At 46.9% G+C, this 25,340-nt stretch overlaps 1 protein-coding gene across 3 annotated transcripts in view; it reads right to left on the bottom strand.

Moving 5' to 3' along the window:
- Positions 1-10,652: 10,652 nt before the first annotated feature.
- Positions 10,653-25,340, bottom strand: part of LDB1 (LIM domain binding 1) — a 61,534-nt gene continuing 46,846 nt past the window's right edge. For 2 of the 3 annotated variants that reach the window (XM_028730528.2, XM_028730530.2), the window contains exons 2-11: positions 20,770-20,872; positions 20,014-20,058; positions 17,845-17,920; positions 17,509-17,611; positions 16,121-16,293; positions 15,771-15,893; positions 15,187-15,270; positions 14,403-14,526; positions 13,783-13,931; positions 10,653-13,123 (exon numbers count right to left, since the gene is read on the bottom strand). In XM_028730528.2, the coding sequence (XP_028586361.1) occupies positions 12,893-13,123; positions 13,783-13,931; positions 14,403-14,526; positions 15,187-15,270; positions 15,771-15,893; positions 16,121-16,293; positions 17,509-17,611; positions 17,845-17,920; positions 20,014-20,058; positions 20,770-20,872 (1,211 nt within the window). In that variant the 3' untranslated portion in view covers positions 10,653-12,892. The remainder of the gene's footprint in view (positions 13,124-13,782; positions 13,932-14,402; positions 14,527-15,186; positions 15,271-15,770; positions 15,894-16,120; positions 16,294-17,508; positions 17,612-17,844; positions 17,921-20,013; positions 20,059-20,769; positions 20,873-25,340) is intronic. The other variant, XM_028730529.2, reaches the window with a different exon arrangement.

The raw sequence follows: 25,340 nt of genomic DNA, 5'->3' as shown, positions 1-25,340 counted from the left end.
TCACCTTCCCCAGGTAATGGGGTAGTCCGGTACAGGACTCCGAGGGGCGTTGTCTTGTCCGAAACCTGTCTAGGTAAGGGCCCCCGGCACGCCCCAAGCGGTGACACCCGTGGGGGCCCTAGTTGGCGTACTCCAGCAGGGGCTTCCCCACGGTCTTGTGTTAACCCTTCCCGGACTACATGCCGGGTAGCAGATAGGAGCCAATGCCTAAGGCCAATACCTTCCATTCTTTAATCAATAAAGTTGTGGCCATTTCAAGCCCAATTAAATCTTAAACGCTGTGTCCTGTGTCTTTCTTTCTGGGGGGAGGGGTTTTGACACGCAACTGAGAGGAGCTGAGAGGCAGAACCAAAAAAAGGAAGTCACGCTGAGCAAGGCCTGGGTGTTGTGTGGAAATGCTCCTTGAGTGAAAACTGCAGGCACTGTGGGGAAGCATTTGGTGAAACAATGAGTTGAAGGAGACAGCAGAATAACATAAAAGCACTAGAAGTCATAATTAAAAGTGAAAGCCTATTAGTACTGATTTCCTTTATCAACTTTACAGTTAGATTATTGAATTATTAACTGACACAATTGACTGTTGCTTGTTCACCTTATCTTTAGTAAGTATACTGTATGAGTTGTTGGGTAACACATTTGGTATTTTGTTACCAACTCCTCTTAGAAGAAAAGCAGTTTCTTACTATCATGCACTCAAGGCTTGTTAAATAATATTTTGATTTCCTTTAATTGCTGCTGTCTCTGCCTGTTTCCAGAGCAAAAAAGAAAAGCTACGCCTGTAATCCAATGCTCATTTATTTAGAAATAAGTTTCATTAAATAAAGTGGGATTTTTTTCAGAGTAAACATGACCAGAATCTGCTGGCATATTTGCTCAACCGAACCCCTTTTTGGCCCTGTCACAAATGTTCTCAAGCATTAAAGTGTGTTCTGGCCCACAAAAGCTTATGCCACAATATGTTTGTTAATCTCCCCATGGTCTGAGTGACACTCTCTTGAATAGCAGACATGGCAGGGCATGAGGCTGTGTCAGAGCACTAACTCAGAGGGTTTCAGAAAGACTTCAGTTCTTACCTATAATAAGCATAATAAGCTAAATACATAAACAAACATTGCAATAACCTTCCTGTATTTTAAAGCCTAAGTAACAATCTCCAGCTGTGACGCAGAAGTGAGATGGACTGCTGACATATTGTCCTTGGACCTTCCATTTTATGCAACTAGTAGAAGTTGATGTACACTTCAATATATCATCAACAGTGAATAAGTTAGGGGAGTGAATCTATTGTTTACTATGGATTGCAATTCTTTATATCCCAATCGTTCAGAATATAAATCCTACCAAGTTAGCTCGCAAGTAACATTCAATAAACATATGTTTAAAACACAATAAAAATATACACAGATTAAAAACACATCAGGATCCTTCCCACTGGGCAGTTAAGGGTAGATTTCCAAGGGGGAGGAGCAGGCCCTGAGGGGGCCATTCCTTACAGATACTGTAAAGCTATATGAGCATCACAGTCTTGCAGTTTGAGTTGGCGAGAGAGTGACTCAGGGTGACTGGGGCAAGGTGAGAGGGTTTTGAGTCAGAGCTCAATATGTTTCGTACGTCACAAATTCAAAAATGAAGGGACCTTGGAGTAATCTTTCTGAAACTGATGTCATCCATTGTAGTTTTCGGAAGTATGGCGCACAGGGATAAGCTTGATTAGACCAAAAGTTTTGTTCCATTAGCAAAAGGATTAGTAAAAACTATTTTTTTGTGAGGATAGAGCTTTCCCACATTGCTCCTTTGCTGTAGTAATGTAAACTCAGGGAGGAGCTACTGATTTCTTCGCTAGGCCTTTCCGCTCCTCCTGTGAAAGGAACCAAACCCACCCTTCTCCTAAATCAAACACCCTCAGAGGGTTCGTAACACCTCATTTTCGGCTGCTAAAGCTATCCCTAGTGGAGCCTGGGGAATGAGGAATTTCTGACAGGAAACTTCCTTGTTAAAGAGCTAAGGGTGCCTTGGGGTAGACTGAAGCAGCCGCCTGGGAGTCTGGACTCCTGCTTTATCCTTCCAGAGGGACATTCCTTAGCAAGCAGCTCACGCCTCAGGGGAACAGAATTGTTTTGCAAAAACAAACAGCCCCAACACTGGGATTCAACAAAGATTGCCAGACCAAAGATGCTGCTTTGCTTGCTTGAAGCTTGTCCTTTGCCCCAGATTAGAAAGATACATATGACTGAAACTGGCCTATTTTGCCAGATAAACCCCTCCCCCATGAGAACAGATCCAGTTTCTGAAATGGCCAATGGTAGAAATGCAATAAATTCACTTGCTGAATTTCCCACAGCTATTAAGTGGGCAGCAGCCTCTCCTGTTTTGCCTCTGGCCACTCTAGGAACTATCAAGGATTTGGGGTTTTTTATTGAATATGCTGGGGGGTGGGGAGAGAGAGAGAGAGAACAAAAGCCCCCAAGGGTCTGACTAGGAGTGGATAGTCTTGGAGTCCTGTGGTGAAGCGACTGGAGTCCTGAACTAGGACCAGAGAGACCAAGGTTCAAATCTCAACTTATCCCATAGGAGCCAACCCCTAGGGGCCAAGAGTGCTTTGGGGTGCCTCAATAAAATTTTGAGGGGGCCGGGGGGGACCAAAGTTGATGGGCATTGCCATTCAAATTAATTATGAGGGATGGGGCTTACCTGCCCCCCTCATATTTTATTCAAGTTGGCACCCCTGAGCCTCAGCCACAAAGATCACTGGGTGACCTTCAGCCTGTCACAGTCTTTCCACCTATTCTAGCTGTCAGGGATGTTGTGAAGGTAAAAACAAAATGGGTAGGAAGAGGCATGAATGCCACCTTGAACCCCTCAGAGGAAAAGGTGGGATAGAAATGCATTTTGGAACTGAAATTCCATCTTTAATCTACGGCAATCCTGTGCTTCCTCGTGGTGAGAGAGACAGGGTCAGCACAATTCTTCTTTGGCGATCACTCGTAGCCGAGTAAGATTGGCTTCCATAAACAATGTTTTAGCAATAAGTCCGTGGGATGGGTTTTTGGAAGACGCCTGTGCGTGAATTTGTTTTATGTGTGTAGCTCAGTGCACGCTGATCAACGCACAGTCTTTGCAGTAGGGCTCTGTTCCGATAGCATGAGTTGTCACAACGAACCGGTAGATCCTATCTGCTGCAGCCTTCATCCGCCTTCACAGCCGTTGTAACTTATTGGATCATTCTTTGTCTAGCACCTTCCCTTTGACCTTACCACCTTGGGTGACCCTGCTGGCAGTGGCATAGCGTGGGGGGTGCACGGGGGGCCGGCCGCACCGGGCGCAACATCTGGGGTTAGGGCAAATCCACGGGTTAGGGGGCGCAAATCCACAGGTTAGGGGGCGCAAATTACTTTCCTTGCCCCGGGTGCTGACAACCCACGCTACGCCGCTGCCTGCTGGGAGTATGAGATTTCCGACGGCTTCGCTCACAAGGGTCATAGGAACATGCAAGCCCACTCACCACGACAAGGTGATGATCCAGTGAGGGAGGTCAGCACAATACATTTTGCTGTTCGAAGGGAAGGACAAGATGCTCCCCCACTGCATGTACCAGAGCTCACTGTCCTGACAGTTCATACTTCAAACACTGGAGATGCTTTCTCCACCACTCCTGAGGGCAGTAGGTTAGCTAAGGGGCAGACAGAGGGGAACCACCAGGGTCTCAAAAGGAAGAGCAGGGGCCACTGTGGCTCTTCCCCTGATTTAATCCCTGTGAAGTAGGTTAGGCTGAGAGGCAGTGGCTGCCCAAGGTCACCCTGTGAGTTTCATGGCAGTGGGGATTTGAACCCTGATCTCTGGGTGCAGTTACCTAGCCCTATAAGAGTTATAGCTACTGGATGTTACCCACTTAATTCCCCTTAGAGAAGACAATGCTAGTTGGAGAGCACTTGAAATAATTCTAGTGTGCTTCAACAGGCTCATATGTCAGAATACAAGAGGTAAATTGTTATTCTACTTTAAAATCTCATGACTTTTTAAAGCCACCCTCATGGAAAGCCTGCATAACTAAGTCTGGAACTGGGCTCCTTAAAGACCAGGAGTTCTCCTTGCTGTTGACAAGAGAGGTGTAGGCGTGACATGCTGAAACACCTGTTTGCTTAGGGATATGAAGCCAGTGACTGTGAAAACAGAACAAACAGCATTCACCTGTAATAAGAAGGCCACACACATGAATGCATTTCTGCTGCTTTGCCCAGTTGCTACCTGTTCCAAGACTCAATTCACCAAACAGCAGGAGACCACCATCCTAGAAGAGAGGACAAAGGAAATCCAGATTTGTAATACAAAATGCACACTCCCAAAGTGAAGGCTCCTTGTCTGGTCTGTGTTGAGAAAGCTATGGGTGTGCTCTTTATGGCACGCAGAGACCAGTTCTAGTGAGTCTTTAAGCATTTGAAGGGACTTGATTGCAAGGACTGGGAACTCTCCCTCTGCCCTGCCAACACTGCTACTGAAGCTTTGTCCCAGTTTAAGGAAGCAGGCAATAAGAGTGGAGTATTAAGGGACGATGCCAGGTGCAGTATAAACATACAGGCTACACTGGTTTTCCCTTTCAGGAGATCAGCTGATAGAGGCACCATTAAGAAACAGAGCAGAGTACTGGGCCATAAAGTGCAATTGGCAATGCAAATATTGTACTGCCCAGCTCCGAGTGGTGGGCAGAGACAGAAGGTTTGGGAGGGGGAGGTTGCCAGGGCTACATGATGTCACCACAGGAAAAGAGTGTCCTTTTGCAGGTGGTTTTTGGAAAAGAATGAGAAGGAACAGGCAGCAGAACTCCATGCAGACTACACAGTACAAGATGGGGGACACATGCCTTGCCATGTGAAAAGGATCTAGGGGTCTTAGTGGATCACAAGCTTAACATGAGACAACAGGTTGATGCAGCAGCAAAATAGCCTAATACTATTCTAAGCTGCATCAACCAAAGTATAGTGCTCCTGGTCAAGGGAAGTAATATTACAAAATGGTATCCTTTTTTTCCTCCTGCTTCTTTTTAAATAACTACTTCCCAGACTGCCTCTTTCTGTGCACTGCTGCAGCTTATTTATCAAACTCCCAACAACCTGAAGCTAGCAAAAATCTGGAGCCAGGCTTAAAATGCTTTTAAATAAAATAGTGCACAATTATACGTATGCTTTGATATAATACCCTATGAGTGTTCACAGAGCTTCACATACATTATCTCAATAATCCTTAAAACAACTCTGTAAGGAGTACCTTTCATAAATGGCTGCAAGTGCTTAAAAAGAGAAAGCAACATGCTACTTTCCTGTTGCTCTTGGGTTTGTAATTCTTTGAATTGTTCTTAATCCGCAGGGTGCTGTGCACTTTTGCTGTGGGCGTGGCTGACAGGAACACCTCTGCAGAGATTAGCATGCTTGAAAATACAAGCAGGAAGCAGGAAGTTTATGAGGGGCAGGTGGAGGAGGGTAAATCCAAACTGTTCTGGCTTAGAGTTTGTGATGCTTGCAGGCCACTTCCTCCTTGGAAGGTACAGGGACAGGCATCGTTGCCTGGCACGTGTTTATATAACACACAAGGCCACCTTTAAGTTCACACAAGTAGTTTTGTCTTCAGGACAGCGGCTGCTTTTCCCAGAATCCCAGATTAAGAACTCAAGGGAGCCAATGGCTATCTAGCTTGCACTCCAAAGGCACCCTGGGGTCAGCCTCTAAGAATCCAAATGACACTGTGCCATTTACCAATGGGAGCAGCGGTGCTTTCAGAACAATTGACCCACCTGCGTCCTTCACAGGACAGGCCTTTAAAACATTCCTCCTATGAGAAACACAGGAGGAATATTAAAAGGGCTATACCCTGAAGAATCGGAAGAAATATCAACAACCTCAGATATGCAGATGACACAACCTTGATGGCAGAAAGTGAGGAGGAATTAAAGAACCTTTTAATGAGGGTGAAAGAGGAGAGCGCAAAATATGGTCTGAAGCTCAACATCAAAAAAACGAAGATCATGGCCACTGGTCCCATCACCTCCTGGCAAATAGAAGGGGAAGAAATGGAGGCAGTGAGAGATTTTACTTTCTTGGGCTCCATGATCATTGCAGATGGTGACAGCAGCCACGAAATTAAAAGACGCCTGCTTCTTGGGAGAAGGGCAATGACAGGGCTAGACAGCATCTTGAGAAGTAGAGACGTTCACCTTGCCAACAAAGGTCCGTATAGTTAAAGCCATGGTTTTCCCAGTAGTGATGTATGGAAGTGAGAGCTGGACCATAAAGAAGGCTAATCGCCAAAGAATTGATGCTTTTGAATTATGGTGCTGGAGAAGACTCTTGAGAGTCCCATGGACTGCAAGAAGATCAAACGCATCCATTCTTAAGGAAATCAGACCTGAGTGCTCACTGGAAGGACAGATCGTGAAGCTGAGGCTCCAATACTTTGGCCACCTCATGAGAAGAGAAGACTCCCTGGAAAAGACCCTGATGTTGGGAAAGATGGAGGGCACAAGGAGAAGGGGGCGACAGAGGACGAGATGGTTGGATAGTGTTCTCGAAGCTACAAACATGAGCCTGACCAAACTGTGGGAGATAGTGGAGGACAGAGGTGCCTGGCGTGCTCTGGTCCATGGGGTCACGAAGAGTCGGACACGACTAAACGACTAAACAACAAATCCCTGAAGAATGCTTCTAGATTACTGACATAATCAGAAGCAGATAGAAACACATTTCACAATGTTGTTTCATTTAATAACATACTAAACAGTTAAATGTGTGGTCTCAGGCATTTTGAGCAGCATATCACACAGGAAAGAGGGATGCAGACCTTTGGATTAGCCTTTTCCAGTCCCCTCCGTCTCTTTAAAATGACGACCAAGGGAAAGGCAGCGTTTTTGGTTTGCCATCTGTACCATCACCGAACCTCTGTATCTATCTGCAGGTTCTTTTGCCTTCCCTCTCTCTGGAAAGAAAAGCCTGCATTGCATCAATGACTGCCAAGGGGCAAAAAGACTCCCCCACCCCACCCCAAAGATCTCTATAGATATATTGTATCTACCATATTTTTCTGTGTATAAGACGCCCCCATGTATAAGACACCCCTATTTTTGGGGACTCCAAATTAAGAAAACACCCCTCAGCACTACCCGTGTATAAGATGAGCCCCAATTTTAAACCTTTTTGTGTGTGTAAAAAACCCCTAGTCTTATACATGGAAAAATACGGTATATGGGTGTTTTATTTAAAAGTCACTCCAGGAGCCAATCCTGGCTGATAACAGGGATATAAATGCAATATGTAAATAATAGATGACAACATGACAGAATAGGATGACATATTGATGTTCATATTTTGCATGAAAATCAAATCCCAATGAATGATGGCATAATGAACATGATTTTAAAGGGATCTGAATACACCTGAAATGTGATGTACAGTAAGTCTGCCACTTACATGGGAGTTACATTCCAGAGATCGTGCCTAAAGCCAAAATCACATGTAATCAAAACACATTAGGTGCAATGGTGGGTGAGATTGCAAGTTTTCCCCCCTGGTTGCCTGTCCCCTTTTAAAATGTTTTTGGTTTTTTTTAATTGCCAAGCTCATAAAGCTGAATGCACACAAGTTAAATGCACACAAGTTGCAGACTTACTGTGCTTCCTAAATGCAAGTTCCTGCAAGCAGCTTGCAGCATCAGAAGTGGCCCTTCCTTAGAATGAGCATACAGTCAAGTTTTAAACGGACCATAGAGAGTACTAAATATACCCAAATGTTACCTCCATATCCAAGCGCAAAGTCAACACGTCTTCACAGAGCAGTTTGGCCTGACTGCAGTGCCTTTGTGTTCAGGCTGATCACACTGTAATCTTCTGGAGAGGAAAGGGCAAAGTGGCAATTGCTCTGCATCAATTTGCTCGGTGGAACAAGGCACCAGCTCCTAGCAGCTACAGCACAAGTAGTGGGTGGGGGCAGGGGGAGGGGTTCTTTGTTTTTTTCCCCTCAGTGGGTGTGCATTTCAAAGGGAATTGGGGCTGCAATCCTGCGCCTGGTTTCCTGGGAGTAAGCCTCACTGAACTCAATGGGACTTAATTTTGGGTAGACATGTGTATATGATTGCCCTGCAAGGAATCCGATTATCTTATTCAGTGAAATCAGTGTCCCTGTATGCTCTTTTCTTCACCAGTGTTTCACTGCATGGCAAGCAAAAACAAAAAACAACCCTGTGGATCATGACTCTGTGCATCTTGGTGTTACAGTGGTACCTCGGGTTACATATGCTTCAGGTTACAGACTCTGCTAACCCAGAAATAGTACCTCGGGTTAAGAACTTTGCTTCAGGATGAGAACAGAAATCGGGTGGCGGCAGCGGGAGGCCCCATTAGCTAAAGTGGTGCTTCAGGTTAAGAACAGTTTCAGGTTAAGAACGAACCTCCGGAACGAATTAAGTACGTAACCAGAGGTACCAGTGTACTGTTGTAGGACATGCTAGCTGTCACTGCAGCTGATATTTTTGAAACAAAATCTTGCCATTACCTACTGAACATCAAATGATAAGACCAACTATAAGCTACATGCTGTTCTTCTCTGTCCCAAGTGAGCATCCTTTCAATAAAGAAAAAATGAGCAAGTTGAAATCTGCAACTCGCAAACTGAGAAGGTAACCCTGAAGGAAAGAGGGTTTTTTATTGTGGGTCCCAACTCACAAAAAGCAGGCTGCTGGCAATGAAGATACAACAGAGCTGATTTGTATTCAGATTTTCAACCCCAACATTATGGGTTTCTAGTAACCTATGACAGCTTTTCTCTCTCTCTCTCTCTCTCTCTTTCTCTCTCTGGAAGAGGATCTAGGATGCTGGACCTGAAAAGTATTTTTTGGCTGCTCCTACTGATGAGGAAAGGAGCGAGAAACCTGAGCCTTCCCCAATGGCATCATGACAGAACTGGCCTGACCTTTAGTCTTTTGCCAACAGGATAGGACAATTGGCAAGATTAACCATTGCTTAACCTCCTCCTGTCCTCACCCTCAACGGCACAAGCACTGTGGCCTGTTTGCATCTCTGTGGTTAACTGCTATCGGGATAAGAGCCAAGGCACAAGGAGGCTGCTGTCAGAACAAAAGCTTGGAGGCCCATTTCCCCCTCAGCCACCCAAAGTTATAGGCTTCTAAAGCAGCACAAATAATTATCCTGACGGAAAACTCCTTAGGGCTTCCCTTGAGTAGGCCTGTCGTATAAAGGTTAAAGAAATAAAGGCCCAGGCTTTGGAGAAGTTGGTTTCTTCTCTTCCAACAGGTTTGTGCCTATGGGATCCAACAGTTTAGCAACTGCTAACAAATGTGTTTAGGGACGCGGGTGGCACTGTGGGTAAAAGCCTCAGCGCCTAGGGCTTGCCAATCGAAAGGTCGGCGGTTCGAATCCCCGCGGTGGGGTGCGCTCCCGCTGCTCGGTCCCAGTGCCTGCCAACCTAGCAGTTCGAAAGCACCCCCGGGTGCAAGTAGATAAATAGGGACCGCTTACTGGCGGCGTTACCGTGTGCTGCGCTGGCTCGCCAGATGCAGGTTTGTCATGCTGGCCACGTGACCTGGAAGTGTCTCTGGACAGCGCTGGCCCCCGGCCTCTTGAGCGAGATGGGCGCACAACCCCAGAGTCTGTCAAGACTGGCCTGTACAGGCAGGGGTACCTTTACCTTTAACAAATGTGTTTAAGCTTAAAAGAAGAATAAAGGCCTAGATAGAACCAGGCACGTTTGTACAGTGGCTGTTTGCTGACAGAAGTTACCACTGCATCCTCACTTTTTAAATTTGCATGGAGAAGGGACAGGAGAGCGGTCAAAAGACCTGTGTCTTTGAAATGTTGGAAAAGTCTGTTCCAAATGGGAGGTGTGGAACAGGGAGGAGGGTTGCAACGACTTTGGAAAACACAGGTCTCACAATGGGTTAAGATGGCCTTTCCAACACGAGAAGCGTTACAACTGAAGAGTTACAACTACTTTGAAGTAGCTTCACTGCATTCATTTTGAAAACACATGCAGGAGCAGGGAAATATAAGGCTAGAAGTGACCACTGCTAGTGAGGCAGGAAGATGGCTCTTGCAGTTGGCACTCCATCATAAGTTGTTCAAAGAACTGCTGCCTATCATGATTTTCCACCACTAAGTACTTAACAAGTGACTCTCTTAGCCAGCCTGAAATAACATTTCCCTCCTTTCCCCCATCTCCCTACAACATGGCTTATGGTTGCTTGCTTATGGTTGCTTGGGTCAGTGATGTAGGACAATTTACTATTGCAGGTAAGAAGCCGTGTTGCAAACTCCCAACTCCATGTTTCTAGGAGCTATGCCATTCCAATCACTACCAGCATTGTTGATCCATGCCCTCACATTTTCTGTGATTTTTCGGTGTGTCTGTTATTTCTTTTGTTTCCTGGTGTATAAGTCCCAGAATGGGTTGTACCAGCAAACACAGTTCCGTGGAGATGGAAGGGAAGACGGATAGGAGCGAAGGATGAGAGTTTAAAGTTTGGGAGAGGCTGGCATCAGGGAACAACAGGTAAGTCTTCAGGCTAAGCGAGGAAGTCCAAACCTCACCTAGCAAGGGAGGACAGGTCCCTTTTCTCAAGGTCCGATGAGAAACGACTCTGGCAGGAGAGCACCAAACCGAAAAAAGTTGTTTTATTGGTACCATACATGACCATAAATGGCACAAACTATGCAAAAAAAAAAAAAAAAGGCTTTACAGTGCCCCAGGGGGGAAGTGGTAGGTGGAAAGGGCAAGAAGGGTGGGGAGAGGGGACAGAGTTCACGTCACCAGTTCATGCCGAGCACAGCAATGGGGGACGTGACACTCATATATTTAGGTACAAAAAGGTTACAGAAAAACGCCCTGTAAATTATAGTATTGACTGTTGTATTGCCTACTCCCGGGGGACAGAGCAGAATGGAGCATCTGGGCCCAGTAACACAAAAAGTGACCAGTCCCACCCCACACCCCAAGCATGTTCCAGGTTGATCCATCTGGGCTCCTCCAGAGGAATGGAGAACATGGGATTCCAGCGCATGAGCCAGGTGGCATCTACCACAGAGCAACGGGCCAGAAACAGCAGCTCTAGGGTAAGCCTGGCGGCAGCCATCCTCCTAGCAAAAGCCCCTCGCAGTCTGGGACCTGCTTAGAGAAACAGTCTAAGTAAGGCAAAGGGTGGTTGCCATGACAGTCCAGACTGTGCCCTCTAAATGCCACCACCCTCACAATCAGTCCATACCATGAGGTGACCAAAAGACTTTGGGGGCTACCTCACGCATGGCAACCCAAGCTTGACAGATGGTTGGTTTGAGGCCTCCATGACAACGCAACTTCTCTCCATGGTTCTTGGGACAAAATTAAGAGTAAGGAATTGCAGGTGGAAAATGTTGAGTGACATCCAAACACCAGAGAGTGAACTGGGTGCGTTTAGGAACAGGTCTTCTTTCCTTGGGGACCTTTGTGAGCCCTGTCACTCCCCACCAGGAAGGATGGATCTGGCTGTAAAAAATTTACCTAGAACCTCACTCCGCAATGGAGGAAATGACCACCCTTCTTTACAAAGCACGTGTTACCCCATCTCCAGGTTGCGTTCACCCCCATTCCCCATGTTCTGCACTGCTGTAAACTGGTGACAGTACCCTCTGAACTCTCCTGCCTCCCACAAAGGACGCCCATCACAATGAACTCCCCCAACCACTGGTGGGGGCGGCTGCATTAGTGAGAACACAGTGAAAGAACAGTATCATACACACAGCCTACAGCGCGGAAATATACAAGCACAAGGTACACAAACCCGAAGGGGGGGGGGAGGTGGTAGAGAAGGGAGGGAGCAAGGACAGCAGCACACACAAGTTACACAGAGGGGGCAAAGTGGGGCAGCCATGCTGTCCTCAAAGGATGTAGAAAGGAAGTCTGCAAAGTCTCTCCTTGGTTTGAAGCTCTCAGAACTGTATATAAAAACCAAGACTCCCAATTGGTAGACAAGCCTGTACAAAAATCAGGACTGGGGGGAAATAGGGAGGAAGGGCAGATTTTTTTTTAAACGTACAATTTTAATAATATTTTTTTGTAAAAAAACAAAAAAACAAACCCAAAGTACAGGGGAGGTGTCAAGATTGCAGTTTTCTGTAGGAGCAGGTCAGGCAGAAGGCCAGACCCCAAGGGGCAGGTGCCCTCACCATGCCAACTGCAGGGTTGCTTTCTAACCCCACTCCAGGAGGCCTTAAACTCCCCTTGTCTTCAGGCGGGGCAGCAGTGGCCCCACTGCCGCACCTACAGCCACCAGGAGGAACTGCTTGAGACCCACCCCACAGAAATCATAGCTGCCCCCATGACATTGCCAGACCCTCCTGTTAGAAGGGAGCCCCCCTGAGGCCAAATATGGAGCTGGACTTCTATATAAAACGTGCTTAGGGCTGGACATTCTGCCAAATGGCCAGGAGCATTCGTGGCCCCTTCCCTTCCTGAGGTGTTTCGTGCCAGTCAGGTTCCAACGGGGCGTATAAAGAGCACGGAACGCCATCCTGCAGGAGTGCCGCCTGTGTTGTCCGGAGCTCTGGATGCGTGGGTGGTGGGAAGGGAGGAGGAGTTAAAATTCTGCCAGGCCTGGAGTGAGGCCCAGGCTCCGTCAGGCCCAGCGCCCCAAGTCTGCCCTAAAGGGCACAGCCAAGAGTGCAGACATCAGGGAGTGGTGGCCAGGCCAACTGGAGGCAGGTAGGTGGGCAGGCTGGTGCTGCAAGGCCCACCGGCCCTGATACCTTGCCGGCCAGCCAGCCGGCTACTCTTCTTCACAAATTGTCCAGGTAGAACGGTTTCGACTCAGTCCATGGGGACGCCAGCCAAGTCCGTTGAAGGCCAGGCTGGGGGTGAGGGCTTTACTGCGATGCTTGCGACGTCGGGTTCTCGGACTTGCTCTCCTGACTGGAGGGGGGCTTGCTGTTCCAGGGGCTGTTGGCGCCCAGCGCGGGAGAGTTGTTGAAGCTGTCCTCGTCGTCAATGCCATTGGCAGCGTCGAACTGCGTGTTCTCCAGCCGCGTGATCAGGCGCTCGTCCTCGTCACCAAACTCCCCGCCCATCAGGGTCGGCTCGCCCACCACCATCACATCCTGAGGAGGGAAGAGGGTCCCGAAACATAATCGAGGTGGAGGCTGCCCTGACCCACACCACAGAGGGAGCCAGCCACCGCCAAATCAAAACATTTCCTTCTGAATAGGAGACCCAAACCCATTGGCTTCCTTTACTCTCTACTTCTTTTATCAAGCCCCAAAACATTCCTACAACTGTGGCTACTCCATTTCCAATGTGTGTTTAGGAGCTGACAGCCACTTAACACATCTGGGAATACACCAGAGCACAGGATAAATATGACCCCTCTCTGCTTTGTTCCAGATCTGATCCAAGGAGGAAGAGGTCAAATGCCTCTGGATCTACTGTTCCCTCATGAGGAGGAAGCTCTCCCTCTGACTATGCCTGAATGTAGGTGGCATAGGGCTGAGGGGGGCGGGATGTCAAACATGAAGAATTACAGAAGGAATCCTCTTCCTCATGTGGCGCTGGCACCAACAGGCACCCCAACAGTGCTGCCATTTTCAAGATGGCTGCCGCCACCGTTTTGAACAAACGAAGCTCTCTATCCCGCCCCTGCAGATATACCGCAGGGAGCCTTCTCCAGCGTTTCTGAGGGTGTTCCAGCTACATGGAGCAGGGCCCCTCGCAGGAGGACTTCTCAGGTTACGAAAAGAGAGAATGAAAAGGGGATGCTTACAGGTACCTGACTGGAGAGGGCAAAGGTGCTGGCTGGGCTCTTCTTCTTGCTGTTGCTGTTGTTGGTGTTGCCACCTCCAGAACTCATGGTGCTGCCCCCTGACATCTTCCTTTTCCGGCGCTTGCTGGGCTGCTGACGTGCAGGCTCAGCTGGAAAGTGTTAGCAAAGGGAATGCCAGTGAGACATCTTGGTCCTAGCAAATGAATCCAGTGTTCCCCAGTCCAATCAAGCTGCAACTAAAAATAACCTCCCAACTCGCTATTGTATATTTGCTAGGCTTCCCCCAAAGCCTGATTCACTGGTTACACTTGCCTGTAACCTCTTCAAACATCATCAGCCCCCCAGATCTCATTCACCCATCCCACACTGTAGCAACAGAGCCAGGAGTAGAAGCCAAGAATTCTGGCACCAAGCACTGTCAGCATTCCCTACTAGCAATTGCATCCCAGAGAAGGGCAATGCCCATAGCACCCTCTGGTGGGTTTCACAGGAAATGTCAGTAGTCCCAACTAGCAGTTGCAGGCCGGAGAAGGGCAATTCCTATACCTCCCTCTAGTGGGCTTCACAGGAAATGCATCCAGGAAGCTGTAGTACTGAGGGTGGCCCTGCAAAACTCTCACCAGGTGGCGCCACCATCCGTTGCCACTTTTGGAAGAGGCATGTCTTGAGGCAGTCCCGGGGACTGAGGCTGTAGGTCTTGTGCCGTGACATCAACTCCTGCATTGGTTCTAAGATTACGCAAAGCTGTAAAGAGGGAAGAAAGAGAGGTAAGGTTGGGTTTTGCTGGGGAGAGCAGGCCCCTGTCAAGAGACCAGAAACCCCCTCGAGCCAAATGTAGCTCTGTGTCTGTGTCTTGGGGAAGATGGAAAAGGGGCAACATCTTCTAGTCTCTGGTCACAGGATAAAGTACATTCCCAGCTTCAGCCTTGCCCCTTTTCTTTGCTAGTGGGGCATTCACAGGGACACACCTCCAAGCCATGCATCTCAAGCTACACACAGAATGCAGAGGCTTTTCGGTGCACATGGGCATAGCCCAATATGAGGGCATCTTTGCCCCCAACAGCTGTGGAGAAGCCAATGCCACAAGCTGATTTTCATACATAAATATATTTATGGAAATTCATGTTCCTCTGTATAAACCTCTAATCTGCATTTTCCTGTACTCTTTCCTTGCACGGAACTAGTTTTTAGCAATAACTTCCTGGCCTCCAGTCACAATATGCACGCAGTAAAATGATCTGCTCTGTTCAAATAAATCGTAAAGTAGAACAAAAAATACAGAGGCATTAGTCCCCAGGTGCCGCATTTGAAAGGTAAGCTTTATGTTTCTTTATGAAAAGTAAAAGGGAAGGATGCAAGGGAGCTTTTTCCACAGCCTAACCAGCGCTGTGGGAAAGCACTTACTCGGAGGTAGTTGAGCGTGGAGTTTGACAGTCCGCATCGAGTGATGTTCTTGGACAACTGGTCCAGCATCTGGGGATCTTGCGCCTGCAGTGAGCAAGGAGAGAAGGAGGAGTCCAACAAGAATAGGAGGCTTGTTTGTACTACTGTTGCTTTTAATGTGATCATCAATATTTCTTGGGGTTAGTTTTCCTTGCATTTTGTATTATTCCTCCCCAAAGCCTCTTTATGATTCTTTTCAGTAGAAAGAGAGTGTCAATGAAACACAGTAAAAACAAACCCATGAAATGCAGATATGAAAAGCTGGATAAAAGCCTCATGTATGGCATCCAGTCCAAGATCAACAATTTAGGAATTGAGAATTGTGCACCCACTTCTTCCCTCTGGTGACAGGTGCTGGCCTGGGTGCCGAGGAGCTGAGCTGGCAAAGATCCAAGAAGCAACAGTGCTTTTTTTTGGGGGGGGGGAGTAGGGCTCAGCAACACAAAGCAAGCTCAAACTACAAAATGCTCCTGATTTCAGAGGGAGTCCGGCTGAGTTGCTTAAACCAGGTCAAGCCCACAGCCAGTACCAAACACAGGACTCACATGCATAGCAAGGATGCTGCGGGGAATGAGCTCCCGGTGCTGCCGGATACTGAAGTGCCACGTCTTTATCCTCATCATGTCGTCAAACATGAACTCCAGGTAGAGGCGGCCCTCCACACACACCTGGGAAAGTGGAAAGCAAACAAACAGCATTGGAGGCTCAGGTGAGCCTTCTCCACCCTGCAAACAAACCTGGTCTCTAGGTTTCTGCCTGCTTCCGCCACCCTCGGGCTCTTTGCAGGAGGTCATAAGCAGTGACAAAGGGCTGAACTACTCTGGGGAGCAGTTCAGCATGGACTCCTGCTAGCCTGGCTTGGGGGCGAGGCAGAGGACCAGTGCTGCCCTCTCACCTGGGTGAACATGGGCTTGCCATGCTGGGTGACCATGGTGCACTGGTCACAGTCGAGAGAGACAAAGTTGTTGTGGAAGGACTCCTTCGGGTGCTTCAGGACATAATACAGCTCGGTAGCACCCCCTTCGAAGATGCTGCGGAAATAGCGGGGGATCAGGGTGCGGCCAATCGCTAGACGTAGGGGAAGAAAAGGGAGATGAAAATCAGTTACTGATATTTTGCACTGCAGACTCAGGGCTGCTAGAGCAATAGGCACTTATTTTTATGCTGGGGATCATGAGCATCTCTGTGGAAATACCAAGAGAGCGAAGTCTTCCATAGTAAGGCACCAGGTGAAGTATCCAAATGAATATGTAGAGCAGTCCAAGCTCCAGTTTTGGGGGTCCTGGGCAAACTGTCCTTGTTTCCAAACCCCTCGGGCTTACTCATAGGTGGGTTGCCCAAGGCCCACCCATGATGAACGTGGGGATCAGAGCTGTGACCTGCTGTGATCAACTGGGTCTCTAGGAAGCTATGCTTCAAAAGCCTACTTGGACAACAGCATTCTAACCTCTGTCCCAAGGAGGGACTGGTGATGTGCCGAATTGCTTTAAAAAGAAATGATACACATTTTCACCCTGAAAGTATTTGCCTCTTATCTAGAATATGATGTATAAAGGGAGGTGTGTGGGTGTGCCTTAGACACATGCAAGTGCTGACATGAATGAATAAATCAAGACCACCCTGGCCCTGAAACTTTTCAGTTCCTCCGTGAGAAATGAAGATTCTTGGAGGAACTACAGGGATGAAAATGCTTTTTAAAAATTGCTTGAAACTTTTAAGACTTTTAAGATTTTCATTTCCAATGTGCCTCTTAACACACCAACCTTTTCAGCCAAGTTATGTGTCTGTGCCCAGGAAGCACTACAAATCTGTTTTCAATCATGGAAAATGTATTTATACTGGAGGAACAGAGAGAAACTGCTGAAATTTCTGAAATTTCTGGTACACACCATGAGCTCCTAAGCAAGATTGCAGGAGCTAAATGTCTGCTGAAAGGCAACTGGAGTGTTCTGTGGTTGCAAAATGAAGGGTCAGTTTTTATAGCCTAGTAAGCAGTACGATATACGCTCCGTTCCTAGTCATCAGCTTTACCAATATCTGAGCTATGTAGTAGATTCTTCTGGAGTTCCTTCTTCAGGATGGACTGTGAAGGCAAGGGGGGGCTGGTTGAGCCACACCAGCTATGTACCAGATACTAAGCTCACAGCCAACCCTGAAAACAGGGGACTACTCCTTCAAGGTTAGCTCAGGAGAGGCTTTGAAGCAACCTGCTCAGTTTCCAGCCCTTTCCCTGCATGAGACAACGGTGCCTGCCTGCAGGACCCGTCCTAGGCTGAGACTCACTGTATCTCTTTGGTCCATCTTCCAGACAGAAGGTGATTGTTAGCATGGCATCATCCTCAAAGAACTCGGTGGTGAAGGCATCCCACCACAGATTGTCACATTCCTGCAGCAACAGAGGACAAAAGCATTACCTGCAGGGAGGGGAGATCTTCAAAGGCTAGGAGATAGCCATCCGCCACCAAAGGCAGCAAAGGAACCCAGGACGGGTGTCTCCAAGGGCTTGGTGGAGACCCCAGACTCTTCTTCCATCCCCTGCAAGAGTAACAGTACCCCCATCCACAAGTTTCCCCACTCTTCCTCCTGATTCAACCACCCTGAACCCCCATATAAATATACCTCTGTCCAGTTTTGCAGCCGCTTATTGAGCTCAAATATCCTGTAGTCAGTCTGGTTGCCATATGGTGTGTGCCTCCTGTCAATCAACCACAGCAATTGAACAATTAATATTTCAATCTAATAAAATAGAATAATTTGTCTGGGGTGTTACGATGATGCAGAATGCATTACTTGCTTTGGTGATCACATTTCACAGACAGAAAAATGCCTCCCCACACCCCAGGTGCCACCCACCAAGTTAATGGCTGAGCAGGGATGTAAATTCAGGTTTATCGACATCTGTGTCCAACTCTCCAATCACTGGACCATATTTTTGCAAACTTTTAGAAGGTTTTCTTACAATCAAGCAGTATAGTAATCTTGTCAAATAACAATTCCATTGTTAAATAAATAAAAGGCCTTTCCAGAGGTGCGGTGGAGGGTACACACTTCATTTACTGCTCTTACGATACAATTAGATGTGACGTTAACCACATATTTGCATCTATCTCCATGCCTGGAGTCCTCCTTTTTAAACTAACAGCAGCCATCAAGATCAGGGATGCGAAATCACCACCACCACCAGGTGCTGCTGCTGAAAATTGCAGCAAATATGATAATGTCTCCGCAGATGGTAATTGCCACCATAGAACTTTATGTAGCTACTCATATTAAAAATATTTGGGGCTTTTTAAAATAAAAAACCCTATTGTCCGATTAATTGGGGGTCGCTTTTTAGTCAATTAAAATAGGAACACTGGAAGCTACCTTACACAGGGTCCAACCACTGATTCATTTAGCTCATGGCTGTTTACACTGACTTAGCAAGGGTTCTCTTAAATTTTCAGGTGAAAGTCTTTCATAGCCCAGAGATTCATCTACTAATCATTCCATGATTATGAAACAAGATAGACACCAGCAGCGATGGTTATGGAACAAAATAAACAATAGGAGGAAGAACATGCTGCATGCTTATTGCTGTGGGAGGGGAATGGGTATTTGTATCTCATGATTATACAAAATAAAAGCAATATTTTTAAAAAGTTCAGTCCTATCTTGTGATGCCAGGGATTGAACTTGAGACTCTTTTATAAGAGTAAGCCCAGTTGAATTCAATGGGATTTGCTTCTACAAATGTTCCAATCCTGGTCAGAAAGTACCTGCATGATACTTGATGTAGGAGACTATTTCACGGGATTTCCTCAAACGAGAGAGTGCGTTTATTTCATAAAATTTATATACTGTTTGATTGTAGGCAAAAACCCTCAGAGTGATTTACAATGTAGGAACAGAGAAAAGGTCACTCCGCTGCTGTTGCTGCTGCTAATTTATTTCTTATATCCCACCCATCAGACTGGGTCGCCCCAGCCACTTCTCTCAGCTTGATTCCACTTCCCTTCCCCCCTTTTCTCCCTACACACTGAAGTCCTGACTCTTGTCAAAATGGATAATTTCATACACATCTGAAAACGCATAAATATGTACACCGCATGCACCCTTCATTTAAGGTTCTGTTTGGATGAGGACAGATGTTAATATTTTAAGTGGTTTGAACACAGATCCGCTACCATGAAAGCAAATGCCTCAAAGGGCTGCAAATGTTTCTTGAAACATTTAACTGTAGAGCTTTGCTAGACTGTATCATGAGATTATAACAGCTGTCATTATAAGAAGGTTTGGAAACCAAGTTTTGTTTTTCTTCCAGAATATGAGTTCAGTAATACTATGGTACAGTTCCAACATGCATATGGATTATATGGGTTGCCAAACTTTTTGGGGGGTCTATGGGCACATTTGGATTTTTTTAGTGTTATGGGTAGCACCCTCTCTGGTCACTTCTCTCCCTTCTTCCTCACATCAGCCCCACCCCGGGAAAGAAAAAATGCACACAACCTTCACTTTCCTAAGGGATCTAGGTATAAAAGTCAGATCCAGCAGAATTAAGGTAAGCCTTGAAAAGCACATAGAGCTGAAAGAGGAAGTGGGAAAGAGAGTCTTCCAACTTCCTTCTTTACCTCTATGTCCTTTTCAAGGTGAGGGGAAAGTAGCCGCCTTCATACCCTCGTGGACAAGGGGGCAGTTGGGTGATCTGCTCAGAAATCACTTGCACCACACTTGAAAAATGTTTTATCTGTCTCTACCCTGCTGTTAACACAGTTTGTCAGAAGGAAAAGCAGTGCAGTCTCTTACCCAATCCCAGGCTCCAGGTATGTTGGCGGATACATAGGAGTTGGTCTGCAGAGAAATAAGCCAATACAGGATAGATTAACAAAAAAGCACTGTATGCAAGGGCACATCAGCATGCCAGAAGAGAATGGCTGGTGTGCCATGAGAAAATAATTAATGGCTCCTATCAGCATACAGTAAGGTAAAGGTAAAGGGACCCCTGACCATTAGGTCCAGTCGTGGCCAACTCTGGGGCTGCGGCGCTCATCTCGCTTTATTGGCCGAGGGAGCCGGCGTACAGCTTCCGGGTCATGTGGCCAGCATGACTAAGCTGCTTCTGGTGAACCAGAGCAGCACACGGAAACGCCACTTACCTTCCCGCTGGAGCGGTACCTATTTATCTACTTGCACTTTGACGTGCTTTCGAACTGCTAGGCTGGCAGGAGCAGGGACCGAGCAATGGGAGCTCACTCCATCGCGGGGATTCGAACCGCCAACCTTCTGATCGGCAAGTCCTAGGCTCTGTGGTTTAACCCACAGCGCCACCCACATCCCTCAGCATACAGTAGCTACCCTTAAAGGTAACCAACCACCTGCTGTCTCTCTGAACAATTAATGTCTCTGGGATTCCCTCCTTCTAATCAATAGTGGACCCTGCTGATGATACGCAGGAACTGAGCTCCCCTGAACTCCAGGGGTGTTTCTCCAGAAACAAATTTAGGTGACCTCCTCAGCTATCAAAAGGAAGGAAAAACTTCTTTAAAAGAGCCTCTCACTTACCCCACATCTCGATCCAGCATAGTGCCCGGGTGAAAGGGGGGGAAGGCGTTGCCGTTTGGGGGCTCCTTTGGAGAGTACAGCTTGAATGACTTAGAGGAACAGCCTGGGGGAGGGAAAATGAAAGAAGATCACTCAGCCAGGAGCAGACGAGAGACAAGAATGAGACATACGTGATTTCATTGTGACTACTACAGCCCCTTAGGCATCCACGCCACTACACCAGCCCTGACTCAGCTCCTCCAGACAGAGAAGTTCCGAATATAAAATGCCATCATCAAACAAAACTCAAAGCTGAAGATAAGAGAGCAAATATCATTGGCTGAAGAGCTGGGTGACAAAAACTGACAACCTGCCACATCCCCCTTATTGCCACTGCACAGCACTGTCTTTCCCACCCCATGGAAAAACAGCACAGCGCTATAGTAGCTGTGCTTCTGGTTCTGTCTTCTAACATTCAAGGGCAAGAGACGCATGGAAGGAGCTGTTCCAGCACTGTGGTGTGGCTCCCAGCAAAGGAAGCACAGTGAACCACTATTACAGCTACATGCACTCCTCCCTTCTTCTAAAAAGTCACACAGAGTGGCTGCCAAAGTCATGTTGGTGCCATGAAAGTATAATGCTCTGCTGTAGATGCTATCCTCCCTCCCTGCCTCCCATTGACTTCACACTGGATATGGGGAAGAAGAGAAAGAGTAGGGGGTGCAGGGAGTAACAACAGCCATTGTTTAGTGCTGCTTTTTCCCTGTCAGGGAAATGGACTGTGGCAGGAGGAAACCACTTCCAGCCAAATTAAGTGGCAGGTGACCACCTCATTGAACACCAATTTATGAGACTTCTCCAGCATCAACAAGGCAGTAGCATTTTCAGAAGAAGAGATAGAAATAAAAGGAGTTTGGGGGGGCACTCTCCACTGGAGTCCTGTGGAACCTCAGAGGTTAACAAAGTAACTGTGGCAAAAGCTGTCATGGCCCAGAAACCACTTCCTCTTGTAGATCAAGTGCCCCTGAGCCCAGAAAAGTTGGGGACCCCTGCTCAAGATAGTATCTGGAGTGGAAACCTATAGGTGTAAATAGCAGAACATTGGTTTGCAGGTGTCATTTATATGCTTGTTGCATAATACCAGCACTGCTGGGTCAGACCAAAGGTCCACCTTGCCCAGTGTTCTGTTCCTGAAGCCTGCCAAGCAGAAACACAAGCACAACAGCACACTCCCCTCTTGTGTTTCCCAGCAACTGGTATTCAGAAGGGATTCTGTCTCCAACAGTGAAATAGTTCATTTTGTGTGCAATGCCTCTTCCAACATACGCTTTTCTTTGTTGGCTTTTGGTTCTATCTGCTTCCTCCACCCCACACATAATTTTAGGCACCTTTATTATGCCCCTGTGCTTACTCAACTCTTCTACAAACTAAAAAGCCCAAAATGTTTTGACTTCTCCTCATAGAGAAGTTGCATTAGTCCCTTGATCATTTTGGTTGCCCTTTTCTGAACCTCATACCTAAACCTCTGGAGTCTATATGTCCGGGCGGGTGGGGGAAAACGGTGGTCCTAAAGATGTTGTTGAAACACATTTCCCATCAGCCCCAGAAAACAGTGTGCACCTGTCAGAGATGGTGGGGACTGTAATCTAACATCTGGAAGGCCACAGGTTCCCCCTTAACTGTCCTACATTAAAATAAAAACAACAACCACAGAAACAGCACCTGCATGCATGTAGGGAACCAGCACAGCAGGCAAGAGGTATGGATCCTTTCTCCTTGTTATGCTTTCTTTCTTGTGACAGAGAGTTTTTATGTGGAAGAGTATTTAAAAACTATAGTGCTGCTATGCAAATTTAAGTGGCACATTCCCTTCTACCACCTTCAAATTTTACCACCTCATTCAGCTTGCTTTGGGCTCAGAGAAGTGATTGGGAAGATACATTTATCTTAGCAGGGCCCAGGTACAAATACTTTCTGCCCCAACACGGAAAAAGAAATCTAGACACTACAGAAAATATGTCACGTGATGTGAATTAAAAGTTAGCCTTGTGATTTGTGTACTTCCAGAGATCTAGATCAAAGTTCCTTCGCAGGTAATTCAGGCAGCTAGAACACCCCCTAAATGCAAACCGCTCCACATCCTTCCTGCCACAAAGGGTGTGGCTAGCAGCTCTGGTACAGAGTGATGGAGAAAGGGGAGTTGGTGCCTTATACCCAAGGTCATATGCAGAATCAAGAGCAGTGTGGTGTTGTATCCACCAACTCACTTCTGGCGTCTAATCTCTCTGCAGTGGGTAGGAAAAATTACAGCACAGACTTAAAGGGTCAGAGTTGTACATGGGAGAACCCACTGAGGGAAGTCCAAGGAGCAGGGAAATGTCTCAGCATACAACAGCTTTAAACCAGAGGTGGGGAACCTGTGTCCCTCCAGATGTTGTTGTACTACAACTTGCATGTGCAACTCTAACCACTGGCCATGCTGGTAATGGTTGATGGGAGCTAGAATCCAGCCAGCACCCAAAAGGCCACAGGTTTTCTATCCCTGTTTAGAAACAGAATGTAGGACTTAGTTGCATACAACACATAATAATTTTCAAAATACATTATAATTTTCTTTTTTAAAAAAACTGTAGTTTTGATGGTTTCTCCTGTTTTTATTGGGGGTTTTTTTTGCCTTCTCATAAAGTACAAAAACCAAAGAGATGCTAGGTTTCTTACAGCTCAGCAGCTTGTAACTCCAAATGTAACAAAAAGAAAAGCAAAAAGTATATTCAATTTGTAATTATTAACTGAATAAATTGTATTTTTAATATAGCATAAAGAACATGGTAATTTAATAGCAAACCAAGTTATCCATGATATATTTTATGTTTCTAAAGTAACAAAGTGACTTTGGATCATTAAAGGGCACTAGAAAAAAGTATTGCCTATTTTTCAATTTCCACAAGAATTTCACCCCCAAAAAACTGTTTTGGTTTTTTTGTCCTTGGTGGCTTTAAAATTTCTGGTAATTTTACATCTCTCTTCTTGAGGAGGCTGTCACTGACAATCCAGTGTCATTTAAAGCACTAAAAAGTAATGTCAATTAGCGAATGTGTGGGGAGATACCAGAGTTTCAGTGGGAGTGGAAGGGGCTGAAAATACATGTGTTCTTCCGGCAAGTGTCTCTTGTGCTAACAAGAAAGTGTGTCACTAGAGGGCTCCATTTGCTGCTCCATCAATCTCTGCCACATCATTGCAGAGTATTAACATACACACTGGTTTCTGTCCCCTCCCCTCTGCCCCATCCCTTTTGGTGTTATCAGTACAGTTTTCCCTCTCCCTCCCTTCAGCCCCCTTCTTTGGACCAAAAGAAGAGAGCCGGATCTTGCCTCTGTTTCCCCAGGAGAAGCACTGCACCAGTGCAGCAGCCACTCCCGCTGAGCAAGAAAGACCAGTTCCACTCCTGGCAGGTGCCGCCGCTGTGTCTGGACAGTATGTGCTGCAGCACATCACCTTCCCCACCCAACCAGCCTTTGGTCCTAACAGCTGAGTTCAAGCTGGAAATGCTTCGCTAACAACATCATGCACATTGTGGGGGAGGGGGGAATGGTAGGGGGCACTTACAGGCCCTTTGTTTAGTCAAGTAGCAAGACACCCTGGATATATTCAATCAAAGACAGGGGAGCCAAGATGTGGAAATGCACATGCAATCTGGGACACAGTGAACCAGTTCCCTGGCATTTTGTGTCGGTAGTTTTAGTTAAAGAACCCTGGTTGTAAGTTTCCAAGCTGCCCCCCCTCTGAGCTGTTGCCTCAAGGGAGCAACTGGGGAGCTGTCTGTGCTAGACATTGTTGCCTTAGCACTGCCACCCACCACCAGGAATCATTTGACTCCCGTTGGTTCCTTCACAGCAGATGGCTCTTCTTCAGAAAAGGAGCAACTTGCCACATAGGATGCCCTGGTGACAAACTGTTCCGGTTTCTCCTCTCTGCTTCCCTCCACAGGATGCTTATTGCAGGAGGCTGCTACATGGAACACGGACCTGCAGCTCCTCTTGTCCCTCATCATAAGTAAATACATGGGAAAAGGCAAAGAAACATGTGTGCTCTGATAAGAGGAGTTTTTGGCTCAATGAGAGGCAGTGGGGGAACTTTTGATTTTCAAATACCTAAATGAAGTGACCTGACGCAGGTGGCACTGTGGTCTAAACCACAGAGCCTAGGACTTGCTGATCAGAAGGTTGGCGGTTCGAATCCCCGCGATGGGGTGAGCTCCCATTGTTCAGTCCCTGCTCCTGCCAACCTAGCAGTTCGAAAGCACGTCAAAGTGCAAGTAGATAAATAGGTACTGCTCCGGCGGGAAGGTAAACGGCGTTTCCGTGTGCTGCTCTGGTTCGCCAGAAGTGGCTTAGTCATGCTGGCTACATGACCCAGAAGCTGTCTGCGGACAAAGGCCTGCTCCCTCAGCCAATAAAGCGAGATGAGCGCTGCAACCCCAGAGTCGTCCGCGACTGGACTTAACAGTCAGGGGTCCCTTTACCTTTACCTTTACCTATGCATGTGAGCAAGGAACGGACTATTCTCACTCTGGAAGATGAAGCAAGCCAAAT

The sequence above is a fragment of the Podarcis muralis genome, chromosome 6 (genome assembly GCF_964188315.1).
Source record: "Podarcis muralis chromosome 6, rPodMur119.hap1.1, whole genome shotgun sequence".
In the NCBI taxonomy this organism is placed as follows: Eukaryota; Metazoa; Chordata; class Lepidosauria; order Squamata; family Lacertidae; genus Podarcis; species Podarcis muralis.
Note: the sequence above shows the minus strand (reverse complement) of the source record. Positions and strands in the feature narration are given on the sequence as shown.